Source organism: Venustampulla echinocandica (assembly GCF_003357145.1).
Source record: "Venustampulla echinocandica strain BP 5553 chromosome Unknown scaffold_0, whole genome shotgun sequence".
In the NCBI taxonomy this organism is placed as follows: Eukaryota; Fungi; Ascomycota; class Leotiomycetes; order Helotiales; family Pleuroascaceae; genus Venustampulla; species Venustampulla echinocandica.
In genome coordinates this window covers 3,647,275-3,662,619 of record NW_022474205.1, presented here as the reverse complement: position 1 = coordinate 3,662,619, position 15,345 = coordinate 3,647,275, and the positions used below count along the sequence as shown (strand labels likewise).

Sequence of the window (15,345 nt, the reverse complement as noted above, 5' to 3'; positions counted from 1 at the left end):
TGTAACTGAGGCTGAGAGATGCCAACATTTAGATTGCTAGAGTCTTGCCTCACATCATCGCTCACTGCAGCTTGGTGTAAATTAATTTCCGATGATTCAATGTTTGAGAAAGGTCCTTCTGGCGAGCTCGCCTCTTCACAGCTCATTGTGTCCCAGGACGCTTTAAGGTTAGCATCAGCGGTTGCCGAATACCGCTCTTGTTCAACTGTAGTGCTAAATAATTCATCGCTTTTGGGCACATTTTCAATGTTGCGCTTGAAATCCGAGGTAGGTCCGAAAAATGATGTTATGAAGTCCCTCCTCGCAAAAGAGGCCCCAACAACACCTGTCAAAGAAGTAAAAGGCTCCTGGTGCATGTGGGAAATAAATAATTGTGCTTTTCCCGACTGATAAGCGTACTCAAATGGCACCCCCCACCGCCTAGATAAGTCGGTATGTGCGTCTGAAGTTTCAATCGAGGAAGAAAGGTCGAGAACAACTGGATCCTGGGGTGCTGGAAGCTTGGATAGCACTTCCTGAACCAACGTTTCAATAGCTGCGGTAGATTGCCTATCATATAGTTGCTTGAACATGAGTCGCAGTGACTCCCCTCTTGGATCGCGAGCGAGCAGATGGTATATGCTATTAGTCCCGAATCCGAGTTGAAGGGCTTCTTGAGCAAACTCGTAATGCACCCTCGGATTAGATGAAGCTTTGTAAGGCTTTTGATTTTCCTCCTTACGTGGGCTCCGACCGCCCAAATCTGCAAAATTTCGTAAAGCAGACATCCAAAGCTGCTTGTAGGCAAGGTTAAAATTTCCGGCTGCTACTTCGATAACACCATTGTTATGGCCTGCCCAGACCTCCTCTAACGACCGCTTTATAGTCCACCCAATATCATCTCCTAAGACTAATTGTCGAAGGATCTTAGCACCTTCTGCTAAATACTTCAAGTTTTCGTGCATCGACTTGATACTTGGAACAAAGCACCCGGTATCGAGGATTCTATCCTGTATATCTCTCCTTATCTCTCCATTTAATATTTTAGGAAAGAGCAAGCCACTGCTCATCGCTTGAATAACGAAGTTCTTGTCCGCTGTACAAACTCTAGGGCATCGGAGTTGTAAGGATTCGACCGTTTGAATATCCACCGCCTGTTCAACCTCTTCTATTCCCATTGTGATGTCGCTCCAAACTGTCAATATGTGACTTAGGTATCGAGTTACCTCCTAAGAATAATTAGAAATAGTATATAAAGAAGATATTAAATATACTGTACCTCATCACACCGAAGAGCCAAATGTTTTTGGATATTCCCCAGCTCTAACCCCGCCCAAAGCCCTGGAAAGTGTAGCAATGAATCAAACCCTTTAGCAAAGCTCTCGCGTTTCAATAGCTGCCGAAGGCCAACCTGTTTACAATCCGAAAGGCGAATGGTCCAGGTGTCCACTTCGGTATCCTGCCCCAGGGTTTTGTAGAATCTGACCTTTCTGTAGATCTCGCCATCGCTGAACGCAGCCTGGTGATAAAACTGGTCTCTCCACGTGTCTACCAACGTAATATCTGCCTCCTCTTAAGGAAATGGTCAGCTTCAATTAGGGGCTCGTAGGTGCATCACGTACCTTTAAGGTCTGCGGAGAATAGTCTAATCGTCCACCATTTGTCCTTGGGATCGAGAAAAAATTCATCCGCAGCCCTCACACGATGTTTACCTTGGAGGCAAAGCAGTTTCTGATCTCCCGAAACTTTTAATACAGGTAGTGGACCATCATTCTGAGGGACCTTGAGAGATTTCAAGGTCAGTCGGGATGTTTTAAGTGCTCTGTTTAACTCTGGTGTTGATACAAGGACCAGGAGGTGATTTTCTGTGTCCCTTTTATCCTTCTTGCATTTTGTCTTCTTAAATATTCGTTTTAGGTTTTCTACAATCCGGCGGTCAACATCTCTGCTGCCGTAGACAAACTTAAGAGAGGAGATGTCGACCCTACAAATTCCAATAAAGCGTGGAGGGCTCATATCGAGTGACAAGAAAATGATACGCTTTGCATTAATGATGTAATTCTTTTAGCCGTAGCACAGGCCTCTCGGATATTTTCTGGGCTCAGTAGTAGATATTTTACAAATTTACTTACTTCCTAGAAGGTGAGCAATGTGTGGTAGATTTCTACCAGACTGCCAATTTCTAGTAAATATTTTCTATTTCTGGAAGATAACCTATCTACCAGTAGAAATCTACTGCTCTGAGGCGATTGTTCGCTTTCCAGAAAGTTGGTAGGCTGGTAGAAATCTACTAGGGGATAAGATGATCGGGATTTCCGGAGTTGTCAAGGCTGGTAGAAATCTACCAGCCTGCCAACTTCCAGAAATAGAAAATATTTACTAGAAATTGGCAGTCTGGTAGAAATCTACCACACATTGCTCACCTTCTAGGAAGTCAGCCAGTTTTCATGAAACACCCTGGGATTGTCATTTTTACCAGATCTTGAATTCCGCTACATTTCCACGAGTTACCCATGAAATATTTTATGATAGTAGATATCTACTAATGTGGCGGGCCAACTCGATTGGAGTTCCGGAAATCGCGATGCCTCCTTACCCCGGAACCCCTTTCTCTCGCTTAGACAGGGGATATCAGGGGTTCGGATTGTCGGTCTCCGTATCGCGCGCTCGCAGAATTCATGGAGATAAATAAGACGGAAACAAATCAAAAAATCATCATTCAGACCTTCGCTCATTTCAGAACCAGTCCAAATGTCCGACATCAGAATTAACCCACTAACCCTCACTTCCCACCGCAACAAAATCCTACCCATGCTGCCACCACCACCCTCACTAGAGAACATAGCTGCATTGGAGCAGGAAAATCGGAGACTCAGGATGGAGGTTCAACAACTCCGCAGTCAGCAGGAGATATGGGCAAATCAAGTCAGGCGTTACTACCAGATTGCGGAAGCTGCGAAGGAATTTGCGCGAGGGACTGCATCAGGCGTCCGCCTCATCCAAGATGCGACAAACAACATGGAGAAGGCGAAGAAAGTAGCTGGTCAATCTTGGAATGTTTGTGAGAGTAATTTAGAGGCTCTTATGGCAGATGAAAAAGTAGGAAATTGGATTTAAGTAAATGTAATAACGTAACAAATATATTTCTAAGGTTACTACTCGTAGTACAAACCTCTACATGTTATATTTAACTCGTTTAGAAGATCGATCGCTTGATGATTGTGTCCTCTTTCTTCCTATATTTTCTTGATCCTTAATTAAAGTTTCTATCTTGTATGGGCAATTGCTGATACTCCAGGATCTTTTCGTAATTCCGCGTATTTTGATGTCAATATGGTCAGCGAGAGAGGTTACATTAAAAGCAACTGGCTGGCAAAAGCGCTCTCCTAGTTCAATACTACTATATGAAACTTCATCCATACATTGTACTGTTTGGTCGAAATTGAGATCGAATCGAGCTCCAGTATCCTTCAAGCGACTAGCTAACACAACAAGGGCTTTGTGAGAAGGCTCTAAGCGGCAGCGAACCTTCCCTTTACACCTAAAGTGAGTGCGGTTAGAAGTCGGTAGTGAATCTAATTCTAGATAAAAAAGGGATGCAACCAAGTTGTCGGCACAGTCCTGGATATCGTTGCTAGTTAACGCTTGATGTTTTGCCTGTTGTTGAAGGCTTGGCATTGCTTGCAAATCGTCAAGATCAGGTTCGTCGCCATAAAACTCGATATTCATCCTGTGATATCGCTCCCGTACGTGTGGCAAAAGGGTATTTTGGAGCTCCTGCCATCGAGTTTCTCCTATAAAGGAGTTCATAAAGGAGCGAAATAGACGCGGGACACACCGCGCTCGGAAAAACGACAAATTCTCCTCTACCTCATCATCTACATCGGGGCGACGCTTAAATCCCGTCCCAAGAGAGAGGACAGCATCGGGTTGCTTCTTCTGGCGTGACCATATAGTGTCTTGTTCCCATAAAGCTAAGTTGATAGGGTTATTGTGGCCACCTAATCCACCGTCATGATAACCCTTAAACGATTTAAAGTAACTGTATAGTGAGCCACAGCATACGGTATAAAGGATGTATTTACTTACGTTGGGGCCGCCGTACTTGCACGCGCACTATTTACTTTTAATTAGTCTCAACTTAAAATCCTAACGTACGAAGGAATTCAAAACTCACGCCTGCCAAATAAGAAGCTCTTTGCCAATACTAGTAGGTCGGACAAATTTATAGCCTATGACACAGTCAGCTCCAGGCCTCATGCTATTAGTTGCATACGCACCACAATCCTGAGACCGCCTTCCCTGACCGTTGTAGTTTGCGAGAATACAAGTAGAAGAGTCGTGTGTTGTAGAAGCCACAATTGCTACTTTAGTCCCGCCGCTAAAACCCCCAAAGAAAGGTGAATTATCTCCGAATGCAGATTTTAGAGCGTTGTTAATCCCTGTGGAGCTATACCTACTGTCGGTAGTAAAAGATAATAGGACCTCAAGAAAGCTACGGACTAGCTTGAAGGGTTTGAGATTCAACCAAGTACTCTTTTGGAAGGCTTGCGTCGAGAGACTCTGGAACTGATCAAGACACTGTGCTACGCTCCACTGATTAAAATATAGCCCTAGTATAATCAAGCCCCCTACGGGTTATTATTAGCTGGCATTTCTGAAGAATATACCTCGGACGCATACCTGAACTACTGCCAAACGCTATGTCAAAATGCTCTTGAACTTTCATAGGTAAATCAATAACTTTTTCGAGCTCTTGCAGAAATGTCAAGGGAATGACACCACGGATACCTCCTCCCTCTGCAATGATCGCCCTCACGCCTGCAGTATCGGGCTTGTGGTGAAATTTAATACCGTTGGGCTCTCTACAGAGGGGACAATGGTCAACTTGAAAGGTCCAAGGCTCCACATCATCTGATTGACCATGAGCTGTCGTACAAGGAGCGCACAGAGAGTGTCGGCATTGTAATGTATCTTCTGGCCTCCTGGACAAGCAAGAAAGGCATATAACATTGCTTTGTATATTTTTCCAGACGTCTGGAAATCTCGAGAGAACTTTTCGATGTACTGTAATCCCATCTAAGGCGGTACTAGCAACTTCCGACGCATATTGACAGAAAGAGGCTTCAATCGCTGTAGTAAACTGTGGCGAGGACTCTACAGGGGGTAACCCCTTAGCTACGAATGGGTCTATGCAGAGGCACAGTTGGTAGAAGAAATATTTGAATACCGATGCCGGAAGAAAGCCTGAAAATGTTATTCGCGTTAAGGACCTAATATAACTTGGAAGAGCTTACTATGCATCCTATCAAGGTAACTATTGTACACTAATGCAGAGGCGATAACCGGTACCGCAAAGTTTAGTATCCGAGAATCATCTACCAGACTTAAGAATGTTGTCAGGTTAGATGGCAATTCCGTTGGAACTGGGTTAGCAACGCGGGATGCCCTAATAAAATTAAAAGGGGAAACAATATCTGTACAAAAGTGATCACACGCCGCATGAAAGAAGGCCGTGAGGTGAGGTGCCGAGAATGCTACTTGAGCCTCCTTTCGCCTTGTATGTAACTCAAGTGAGTCTTGAAGTATCTTACTCCTCAATACTCGCCACGTCCGTGGAGTTGCATCGAGAGAAGGTAATTTCAGTACCCGCAGGCCCCCAAATTGAGCAAGTAGCAGCCGGCTGAGCTCGGCTTGTTTCGCCTTGCCACTGCTTCTACCTGTCCAGTTTCCCAAATGTCTCTCGGATTCCCTTCCCAGTTCTAGTATAAATCTTCTTGTAGCGGTCTGTTCGTCGAAATTTACCGAGTCCTCCCCCCTTGTAAGGATTAAGACGCGGGAATGAGTTGATGCAGGGAGGTCGGAGGGTCGATTACTAAAGCTTATAAGCCATGATGCGAGTACTTTCGCAACTAGCGGGAGACCGCCAAAGTCCTCAGCAAAGAAACAGATAACTGTACTAAAAGGAGCTATGAGTTTTGCATATAACATATGGGCCAAGAGGAGGGGATCAGCTCCGCGGGAAACGGGATTATGCCACTTTAGCGGTCTCCGGACGATATCCCTAGTAAGCTTTTCAGAGCCAGTATAATCGATAGTTAATGAGTTGTGTAACTCGCAATCTGCAAAAAGTATTGGCGATTGGTGTTTAAGGCTATCCTGATCTGCCCGCAGATGAATTTCGCCACTATTGTCGTCTTGGCTCTGCAATCCGAATCTCAACTTATGCATTGAGAGACTTTTTGTTTGCTGCCCAATCAACGCAATCATTTGTGGTGTCTGTTTGCCCGGGTATTGGAAATTGTGAAGTACAGTGTATGACTGGTGGTGTTCTTGGAGGAAAATTTCTTCGAGGCCAGCTCGAAGGGTCAACCATGTGGACTCGTTACGGGACATTATCACTACGAGTATGAAGTGTTTGACAGCCTTTTGAAATTAGAATGAGGGTAAAATAAATGGAATTTGTCGTTATCTATAGATATTCGAGCGTAGTGCACTACCCTGCCCCTAAATAAGATGAATTTGTACTGTACGTAGTACGGCGCTTCCCAGTGAGTATGCGGGGAAGTCGAGAGTCGGTCTCCGCAACACAGCTTCCGGGGTAGCCCATACAGGTACTTTTCTTGCCCTATCTACCCCGTACACCATAATCCGTACCTAAGCATACCGAGAGTGCAGCATGAATGTACTTCGTACCTGCAAGGTACGTACTAAAAGTCTGCACTCCCACAATTAAAGCTTGGATTAATTGCAGTTTCTCACGATTATTTTCTTGGTTATTTCTCTCCCCTTTGCCAACGATCAACTAGCCCACTATGGCCACTGTACTTTCAACCCGACGACGCCTTCGCCCGCTCACATGGGACGACTTTAACCACACGCAGACTCTTGGCTTAGGATACACAGACTCAACTTGCATCGCGTTTCAGAAGGACAGTTTTGAGAGCGTCGTGCTACGGTCCTGCAGCGAAGATTCATTCACACAACTCCGAGCATGGCTCGTGGATCTTGCCGGAGGTCCCTCCAATGACGGTTTCCTCTCTGTCACCTGTGCATTTAAACACAGAAACCAGATTTATATCGGGTCAGCCCTGTCGGACATGTCCCTGGCGGATATCATTGACTGCACGATCCAACTACAGGAGGACCACTTGGCCTGTGTGTTGAGCCAAGTGAGTTAATACCCAGCCAATCTGCACACCGCATCCTGCTGACAACCAAATGATCGCCCGAACCCTCGTTTTCCTCCAGGAGCAAAGCAGAAGAGCAGGCACATACTTGATATATGGCAGCTTGAAAGCCTCCAATGTATTCATCACCCGAGATGGCATTGTTCAGCTAGGTAGGGCCAAAAACACTCTGTGCATACTTAGTCTTACGTCTCCTCCTACGTAGCTAGCTTTGGCAACGCAGTCCTGCCTGCCAAGCGTAGTGTGGATAATAGTAACCGCGATCGTCAGGATCTCGGAGCTCTCGCGAGCCACATGTTTTCTCGGGATCTAGATGGGCAGGTCGGTGGTGTGATGCAACAAAAGATGCTCGCCATTACTCCGGAAGGGAAAAGCTTAGACGTCAAGTTCGAGCCGTCCCCGCAGTTTGTTGACTTTCTGGAGCTGTGCTTCCGCGCGACTGACGTGCCTATGCTGGAAACGGTGCAGCGGGTCAGTAACCGCACTCCCCGACGCTTATTAGCTAACCGCAACCCTCCGACAGCACCCATTTCTACAGGGCGCCAATCGTCGATCACTCATCCCACTGCTTATTAACGCGGAGCGGACTGTCTCACGCCACTGCTTCTCTTTAGCGGCCGCGCCGTAAATAGTGGGGCGTTGTGAGCCAAGGGCGCGTAGAACAGGCAGCGGCTGTCGCGGATCAGATGACCAGGCGGGTGTGCCCGTACCTTAGGAATGTTGCACGAGAAAGGTAATGTGATTGGAGTCGACCCGAGCACGGTGCGTTCCGAGACTAGTGACAAGGACAGGGACAGTGACAAGGGTAGGGATTGGATAAGAACGAGACGCTGTGCCACTGACTGTCTTGGACGTCCGTACTTGGCGTTGTGCTCTCAGTGGTACGAGAGTATCTTACGTATAATTTGGAATAGTATGTGATTATTATAAGCTAGTTCATTAATACGTACAAGTACATGTTCCGAAAACATGCACGCCATGAATAATTCTGCCCTCTTCCGTCCCCCCCCCGGCGAACGAATATCACTGCGCAACAGAGCTAAAATTCACCTGCGTCTCGCTGGCTGACACAAAGCCTCCATTTGCCACGTCCTTCGCAATCAAGTGTTCCACCTTCCGGTACGTTTGCTCCATAGTTGGCCTGACACTGTCTGCCCATGCGTACAATTTATCCAACTCAGATTTCATCTCGCTCACTGCCTTCTCGAGTTCCACCAGCCGCCCACCGTCCGACAATTTCAGCGCCTCCGCTAACTCTTTGACATTTCTATACAGGAACATGCCTGGTCAGACATGCTTTAATGTAATCAACAACCCACGAGATATGGACATACTTATCGATTCGCGAAATTATAGCAGGGTCCCAATCAATTGCTGCGTCTACGCTTGATGCATAGGTATCTAAGTTGGCCATTCCGTAATCGAAGCCATGTCCGGCGTCCATGCCGGATAAGTCGTTCGCTGCAATATTGTTGTTCGAGGACATCTTTCGGTTGCGGTGCTATGTTGTGATTCTTGATCTAGAATGTGGAGCGGGATTTTCGGTCAGGAAGATTGTTTTGACGAGGTGGGCGACAACGGGTTTTTAATTTATAGGAATACCGATCATGGAAGTCTAGATGCTGGCGCGGGCTAGTAAGTCTTGGTGGCACATACAGGAAGCCTAGAACCGGAATTGCACCGGCAAGCTTACAGTAACGGGATTCGCGGCCCTGAAGTTTCTGACCTCGTTCCGCGCCCATGCAACATAAAAACACTCGGTTCCTCGCAGCTCAATCGACGGAAATTTTGATGCCAAAATATTTTAACCAGATACCCCTCCTGTCTATTCAAAACCCATCACCCAGATTAAAAGGCCCGAAATCTAAAACGAAAACACACCCCAAAATACACAATGCAAATATATACCGGAATCCTCGCCACCCTCATTGCATGCTTGGCAGCAAGCGCTCAGCATGGCGCGCCATCCATCTGCGGTCTCGCGCCTCTCGCTACCATTCTGCCGGGACAGTCAATTACTGCAACGTACCAGCCCACTTAAGTAAGAACCCCACTAGTTCAACGCTAACAGCCAGCCTCCAGAGTCGATAATCCACAAGGCAGGCCGTGCGAAGCAATCATGGTCTTCGCTGATGACAATTTTCTACCTGTCACATTCAGTTTCGAACCTGGAATGTGTCTCGGCTACCAACGAGCTGAGATCATGCTCCCGTCCGATGCTCCCAATGGAGTTGTGACGGTCCTTTGGTACCACGCCATCCCCTAAACGATATATGATTCCGCTAACGAGGGCTTTACTGTAGGCAGTGTGCGGGGAAGGGCACTCGAAGTTGTTCAAGGCTGGAGATTGCGGGTGGGCCGGGCAATCCGGATGGGCTAGAGTCGCATCGAAACGGCACGATGGAGTGTCTTGTTCCAACTGCCACATTTACGACCCTTTCGACATCGATACGAGGCACACAGACCCTTGTCGAGAATGTTGTTGGCACTGAGTTTAGTACGAGCACGGTGTTGCCGAGCACGCCTTCTTCATCGTTGATTCCTGCATCTGCATTGGACCCAACTTCTGCTACTACTTTCACGTCGCGTATCGCGGGTTCTGTATCCACTTATGCTTCTCGTACGGCGGCAATCGCAACCGTTCCAACTTCTGCACCAACACTTTTGGACACAATGTCTGTAGCTATCCTCATCCAACCTGTAACAATGTCTGGTGCACCGTCTCAGTGCAACTGTAGTGGAAACTAGACTCGCTCATGAGGTAAATCCTCCAATAGCGGCCAAGAAACTGCTGCAGACTTAAAACATATTACATAAATCGTCTATGACTATTTTAGATAGCCTATAATAAATATCAACGCTTTGCTTTTCCAATCAAATAGACCCCATACTGTAGAGAACCATGCAGCCACAGCTTACGAGGGAAAGTGGGGGGCTGGGAATAGATCAGCTGTTGTGTGCAAGTGAAACCTAGAAAATATCCAAGGTGTAGCATGCTACCGTACCTAGAATAGCCCCTAGAGCGAGAAATCCGGGAATCCCGACTCGTAGAAGGACTGAACAGGGAACCAAAGTATTCTCATGTTCCCAAAACCCGGAACTTCGATCACGGTTCTCCACCCTAGTTAAGCGCAGCGCCCTAAGCACAGCGCTTCGAAAAATTAAAACAGACTAACCAAGAAACCGAGATGTATGGAAACCATGATGGATGCTGGAGGACAGTATAAGGCACGGTTGTTCCGTGTTTAAACATTCTTAATGCAAATCTCATACATATCCCATCAGCTCTATATCAGCCAGATAGAAACTTTCCTTCCAGCTATTCTCAAGAACTGCAGCTGGAAACACATATTCAATTTACTGTAGCCATGGTATCCACCACACCACCAAGAAGCGCCGATTCTGAGCCACAAGTTATTGAACAGGCCGCAAATCCGCCACCGGCATACCCACGGTGGAGTCTACGGCAGTTGCAGCAAACCCCAGGAGAACTTCATGAAGAACAAATTGAGTACCTGGTTGAAGCCATGACTCAAGAGGTGTCTGACCATAACGTCACCAGGATGAAGTTGCAAGGGGCATTGACACGTTCAATGGCATATGAGCGCGGGCAAGCTATGGAGCAGGGCCATGTTCGATATCTAAATTACATCGTTCATGATCTCAGGACACAGATTCAGGACGAAAAAATGAAGAGAATCGCGGCGGAGGAGAGAATGCAATCGCTGGAGTTCGAAAAGGAGATAGAGCGCGAGTTACATTGCGTAAGGCCTTCTATCTTTGCCCCTCAGATAGCTGCTAATCGTTGCAAAGGATTATGATGAGTGGAAGCCCAGTTCAGGGTCTGATGAACCGGAGAGCTTTGCATTTGATATAGACTATTCAGGGGTGGAAGTGGAGGTGCCGCCAGCTGGGAGGACCAAGCGCGAGCACACCGATGATGGTGACAATGATGGTGATGATGACAGGAGGGAGGCATCTTGCAAGCGTCCAAAACATTAAGCTGGATGCGCTGAGAAGTGCAGTAGTAGGGAAATTTAGACAGTATTTCATTAAGTCGGCGTTTTAGTCATTTTGCACATTTTTTTCATCTGGGCTCTGAATAATAATACAATCCTTTCAATTACTTTCAAGTTTCAACCGTATCACAGTCATCAAGCTATTGACCTATTAAAGGCCATTGCAATGACAATTATTTCCACCTCAGACATACTTGATTGGTCAATAAGAACTCCTAACGGTCACATGGAAAACCTGGCTTGGAAGGGAACAGTAAATAGCCCCGTAAATAGAAATCCCAAAAATGATGTACTAGGAAATTCTCGGTAAGCTTGGGAAGTTCGGTTGTCGGTTTTCCCCGCTTGGGTGTGATGTCCGGACCGTGGAGATGAAGAGTAATACTTCGTACTCCGTAGCATACGTGTACTATTTATTTAATAAAACGTTTGCCGCCTATACTGCGTCGTATGATTGGACTGCTCTTCTGCCGGTGGCGCATCTGGGATCGATGGAGGGACGTGCCTCTCGATTCTTAGCAACAGCACCCAGGTTTCCGAATCCGAAAGGACCAGAGACCTGTGAGATTTCTGCCGGACACCCAACTGCTGTATCACTAACGAGCCAACAATATGACAATGAGCACACAGCAAGGCCTGGAATTGCTGGCCGAAAAGGCTGGCGAAGCGGTATGCATGTGCGTTTGTCCACCGAGGTAATAGGCTGATGTAGCTTCTAGTTCGCACCCAGGCTTATGCTGGATGATGGCGGCAATAATCTGCTTGACCAGGCCCAAACCCTTTTCAGGAAAGCTCTGTATCAAAACCCTCAACTACTAGCACTCGTCAAATCTTTATATCAAAGTCCACTTACGTTCTTACCACCGCCCTCGGATCCATGGTCAGCTAAAGCTGCGGAGATACTTGAGAACCCGGAGTCTGCTCGCATTCTTGATGTCAATCACAGCTCAATTAAAGGCTTGCGCCCGCGTCAGATGATAAGCGATGAGGTTATTGAAGCATATTCGAAATTACTTCGAAAGTCAGGGGTACGAATCGGCACGACTAGGCTGCTTGATCCCAGGGTGGAGAGGCACCACCCCATGGATAGAGACATCGGCTTCGAGGAGCTTTGCACTTGCCGCGAGATTTTTATACCTGTTTTTTGGAATTCCCACTGGACTTTTGCACGACTAGTGTCGTTACCACACGAGCGGTCTATGGTCGTTGAATTTTACGATAGCTACCCGTGGGCGAACCCTCAGATACCCTCCGTACTACTTATATGGCTTGAAAAGCGCTTTGGAGGGGTCAGGATGCAAGTAGGGTTCGGCGCGAGTCCACACCAGGCCACAGACAGCTACGATTGCGGTCTGTTCACCCTCATGGGTATCAGACTGATGGCTTCTGGATTGCGACATCTCTTCCAAGTCGAGGCTGATGAAATCATGCCAACATTGCGGCCAAGAATACTTGCGGAGCTTCTGGCTGGGTCTTTAGACCCAACTAGTACAGACTGTCAGCGATTCACTCAACAACAGGCGGTTATACTCAAAAAGGAAACTCTACTTTTCTTCCCAGGTCCCAACAAGTTCCTGGGAAGCGGCACGACGCATGCTGATCCTCTTGATCTGTGCTCACCGGAAGCGTCAATAGGCGACGATATATACCTCGAGGCCAACTTGCACACAGCTAAATTAGAGACTACCGAAAGCACTTCCTCGGCCGCCGAAGAGTGTACTACCCACTGCAGTGTAATCGTTTCTAGCGATCGTGTTATTAGTCCGATGTCTCCCGAGCATGGGCCGGGCAGTACTTCTCAGACCACAGATCATGCATCCCCAGAACCCACGTTATCTACGTCGCGGTCGAGTAATATGGGACCGTTGGGTGCTACAAAACCCAACAGACAACAAATTGCGGAATTGCTTGTAGCATCTTTTGCTGACAAGACGAATATCATCAATTGCCTAAGGGGCGCAGTGGCTACGTATCGGCTAATGGCGGGAAGTTCGGGGGAAGATCCTGCATCTCTGTGGCATCAACTGGGAATAGACAGGACTGGTTCCCCAGACGTTATTCGGCATCGATATACTCGGTTTCGCTTTTCCCAAGTGCTCCACCAGAAACTTTATGGTCGCAAACATCACTTAGAGGGGTGTACCTGTCTTGTGAGTCGCCGAACTTCTTGTGCAGTGAAAAGCAATGCGATGAGCATGCTTAGCGTTCCACGGAATGAGTGGAGACGAGCCAAAGCTACAGCAAAGTCTTCTCAGATTTGGTCCAGTTTAGTAGAATGTGCCTCACCCTTCCTCGGAGAACACGCCTCAACGGTCCTTTGCGCAATTGGGCATAGCACATCTACTGTAGAGTCCGTATCCAAAGGCTTCGAGCAGTATTTGTGTGATGGGATTGCCTGCCGCCTTCGTGACTCCAAAGATCACGCCCTCGGAACACTCATTGCTGCCAGCGGTCTCTTCAAGGCTTTGACCGGGGGCTGGCTACCTTTGCATAGATTAAAAATTGAGGGGACGTTGGAATCCTTAGGCTCGGACTTTTCTATCATAATGAGCATGGACAGGCTCCCAGATAAGATCCTACTTCCTACCCGTAAATAATAGTATATAATGTAATTTTATTAAAATTTTGGTATTGTTATACGTAATTGTAGTCGTATCGCAATCGTAGTTCTACATGGCACTACTTCGAATGCTGAATTTATGTCTAGCCTGGCAGCACTAAAAGTGCAACTTGGTTGAGTGCATGTGGCAAGCCTATATATCTTGCAACCTATTTACTTGGGAGTCCCTCAAGCTATCGATACGCGTCTAGTGAAACCGGGCCGTAGCTTTTGGTTATCCTCGACTTGCAACACCACCATCAAGCTTTATTCACCTTTTAAACACATAGAACAATTAGATATAGATATCCAGGTTTTATTATAAGGCTAAAAAGCTATTGCCACGATTGTGGCGGCCAGGGCGTGCCATGTCATACGACGTCGCCACATGGGCTGATACCTCCCCGCAAGGACCCTGGTCAGCAGCGTCGTGGTTACAGTAATCTCAGTAAATTTTATCATATTAATACTATAATACTTGTGGCCGCTAAACTTGTCGATGCGAAGCTTGTGGCTGAGTCAGGGCGGATCTTGCCGGAAATTTTTGACAAGAATCAGCTTTTAGACGCAGTTATATACTCGTAGATCTAGGATATAATATACTAAGCGGCTGTATATATTGAGTCACGGACTGTCCTACTAGCTACATCCTAAATCTAGAGTAGTATGTATAAAAATAGAACGGTCCTGCTAGCTATATCCCAAATCTAGAGTAGAGTGAAAAGCTAGAAGTGATAAGCTAGAACTGAAAAACTGGAAGTGACAAGCCGGTAATGAAAAAGGTTGCTGGCTGCCACTTTTGGCTGGTCGGAGGATGTCGGGAAACGGAAATCTTATATATACTAGGCACACTAATACAAGTCGCCCTCCATTTTTTAGTATATATCCGTCAGTCCTGTCAACTGGCACATCTCCCCTACTAGTATTTTATCGAACGTTGCTTCCTCTACTCACATCTACCTGATCTAGAACTATCTTCTCCATAACGCCGATATCTATCTTGACCTTCGGTCTTGTCCTGATTTATCTCTCGAAACTCTGATTTGATTCAAAAATATGGGCTACCTTTTTAAAAGCCCTAACGTGGCTCAGGATAATCAGAAGCTTCTGGAAGAGCTTTTTCGTGAATTTAATAGTCAGTTTGGGCCTCGAAGGTGGTCTTACAAGTTCGAGACTCTGCATCGGAATATTAAGTTGGTTAGAAGTGTATGGAAGGGCAGCGCTTGGAAAGGAGATGTGTCGTTGAAAGTGTGCTTGACCGTGCACTATATGACGTCCCAAGGACATGTTTATCATTGCAGCCGTGACATGGTAGGCTTCGCAACTGTAGGAGGATTTCCTAAGTCTCAGCAAGGCGAGGCGGTTACTTGTTGTTATGACCGAGCAGTTATTGATGGGTTAAACCAGTTGGATGTAACATTTGCTGACTTTCAGATAGAAGCGTAAGGAGTTTTACGTTTAAACGTGCACTCTTCTATTCTTTAAACCTAAATTGATATTCTTGATCTTTTGAATTCTGCGCTCTACTGTATTTTCAAGTTAGATAAACTATACTTATTAC

General features: G+C 46.6%; 8 protein-coding genes across 8 annotated transcripts in view; 5 read left to right on the top strand and 3 right to left on the bottom strand.

Annotated features, from left to right (window-relative positions):
• The window catches only part of BP5553_01143 (uncharacterized protein), a gene marked incomplete at both ends in the record, with an annotated part of 3,893 nt that extends 1,898 nt beyond the window's left edge, over positions 1 to 1,995 (bottom strand). Inside the window, 3 exons of the mRNA XM_032009766.1 lie at positions 66 to 1,208; positions 1,259 to 1,551; positions 1,602 to 1,995. Of these exons, the coding sequence (XP_031873820.1) occupies positions 66 to 1,208; positions 1,259 to 1,551; positions 1,602 to 1,995 (1,830 nt within the window). The remainder of the gene's footprint in view (positions 1 to 65; positions 1,209 to 1,258; positions 1,552 to 1,601) is intronic.
• Positions 1,996 to 2,730: 735 nt separating this feature from the next.
• On the top strand, positions 2,731 to 3,096 carry BP5553_01142 (uncharacterized protein; the record flags this gene model as incomplete). The annotated part of the gene is made up of 1 exon (XM_032009765.1): positions 2,731 to 3,096. The coding sequence occupies one exon, from the start codon at positions 2,731 to 2,733 to the stop codon at positions 3,094 to 3,096; it is 366 nt and encodes a 121-aa protein (XP_031873819.1).
• Positions 3,097 to 3,676: 580 nt separating this feature from the next.
• Positions 3,677 to 6,375, bottom strand: BP5553_01141 (Uncharacterized protein; the record flags this gene model as incomplete). The annotated part of the gene is made up of 7 exons (XM_032009764.1): positions 3,677 to 3,773; positions 3,818 to 4,021; positions 4,069 to 4,095; positions 4,157 to 4,211; positions 4,260 to 4,610; positions 4,663 to 5,226; positions 5,277 to 6,375. 7 exons carry the CDS (start codon positions 6,373 to 6,375, stop codon positions 3,677 to 3,679), a joined length of 2,397 nt encoding a protein of 798 aa, XP_031873818.1.
• An 825-nt stretch (positions 6,376 to 7,200) lies between these two features.
• On the top strand, positions 7,201 to 7,797 carry BP5553_01140 (uncharacterized protein; the record flags this gene model as incomplete). Its single annotated transcript, XM_032009763.1, has 3 exons — positions 7,201 to 7,321; positions 7,375 to 7,640; positions 7,693 to 7,797. The coding sequence occupies 3 exons, from the start codon at positions 7,201 to 7,203 to the stop codon at positions 7,795 to 7,797; spliced, it is 492 nt and encodes a 163-aa protein (XP_031873817.1).
• Positions 7,798 to 8,192: 395 nt separating this feature from the next.
• On the bottom strand, positions 8,193 to 8,655 carry BP5553_01139 (uncharacterized protein; the record flags this gene model as incomplete). The annotated part of the gene is made up of 2 exons (XM_032009762.1): positions 8,193 to 8,436; positions 8,504 to 8,655. The coding sequence occupies 2 exons, from the start codon at positions 8,653 to 8,655 to the stop codon at positions 8,193 to 8,195; spliced, it is 396 nt and encodes a 131-aa protein (XP_031873816.1).
• Positions 8,656 to 9,063: 408 nt separating this feature from the next.
• Positions 9,064 to 9,917, top strand: BP5553_01138 (uncharacterized protein; the record flags this gene model as incomplete). The annotated part of the gene is made up of 3 exons (XM_032009761.1): positions 9,064 to 9,194; positions 9,252 to 9,416; positions 9,473 to 9,917. The coding sequence occupies 3 exons, from the start codon at positions 9,064 to 9,066 to the stop codon at positions 9,915 to 9,917; spliced, it is 741 nt and encodes a 246-aa protein (XP_031873815.1).
• A 620-nt stretch (positions 9,918 to 10,537) lies between these two features.
• BP5553_01137 (uncharacterized protein) lies at positions 10,538 to 11,171 on the top strand (the record flags this gene model as incomplete). Its single annotated transcript, XM_032009760.1, has 2 exons — positions 10,538 to 10,933; positions 10,983 to 11,171. The coding sequence occupies 2 exons, from the start codon at positions 10,538 to 10,540 to the stop codon at positions 11,169 to 11,171; spliced, it is 585 nt and encodes a 194-aa protein (XP_031873814.1).
• Positions 11,172 to 11,797: 626 nt separating this feature from the next.
• Positions 11,798 to 13,782, top strand: BP5553_01136 (uncharacterized protein; the record flags this gene model as incomplete). The annotated part of the gene is made up of 2 exons (XM_032009759.1): positions 11,798 to 11,854; positions 11,905 to 13,782. 2 exons carry the CDS (start codon positions 11,798 to 11,800, stop codon positions 13,780 to 13,782), a joined length of 1,935 nt encoding a protein of 644 aa, XP_031873813.1.
• Between the last annotated feature and the right edge of the window lie 1,563 nt (positions 13,783 to 15,345).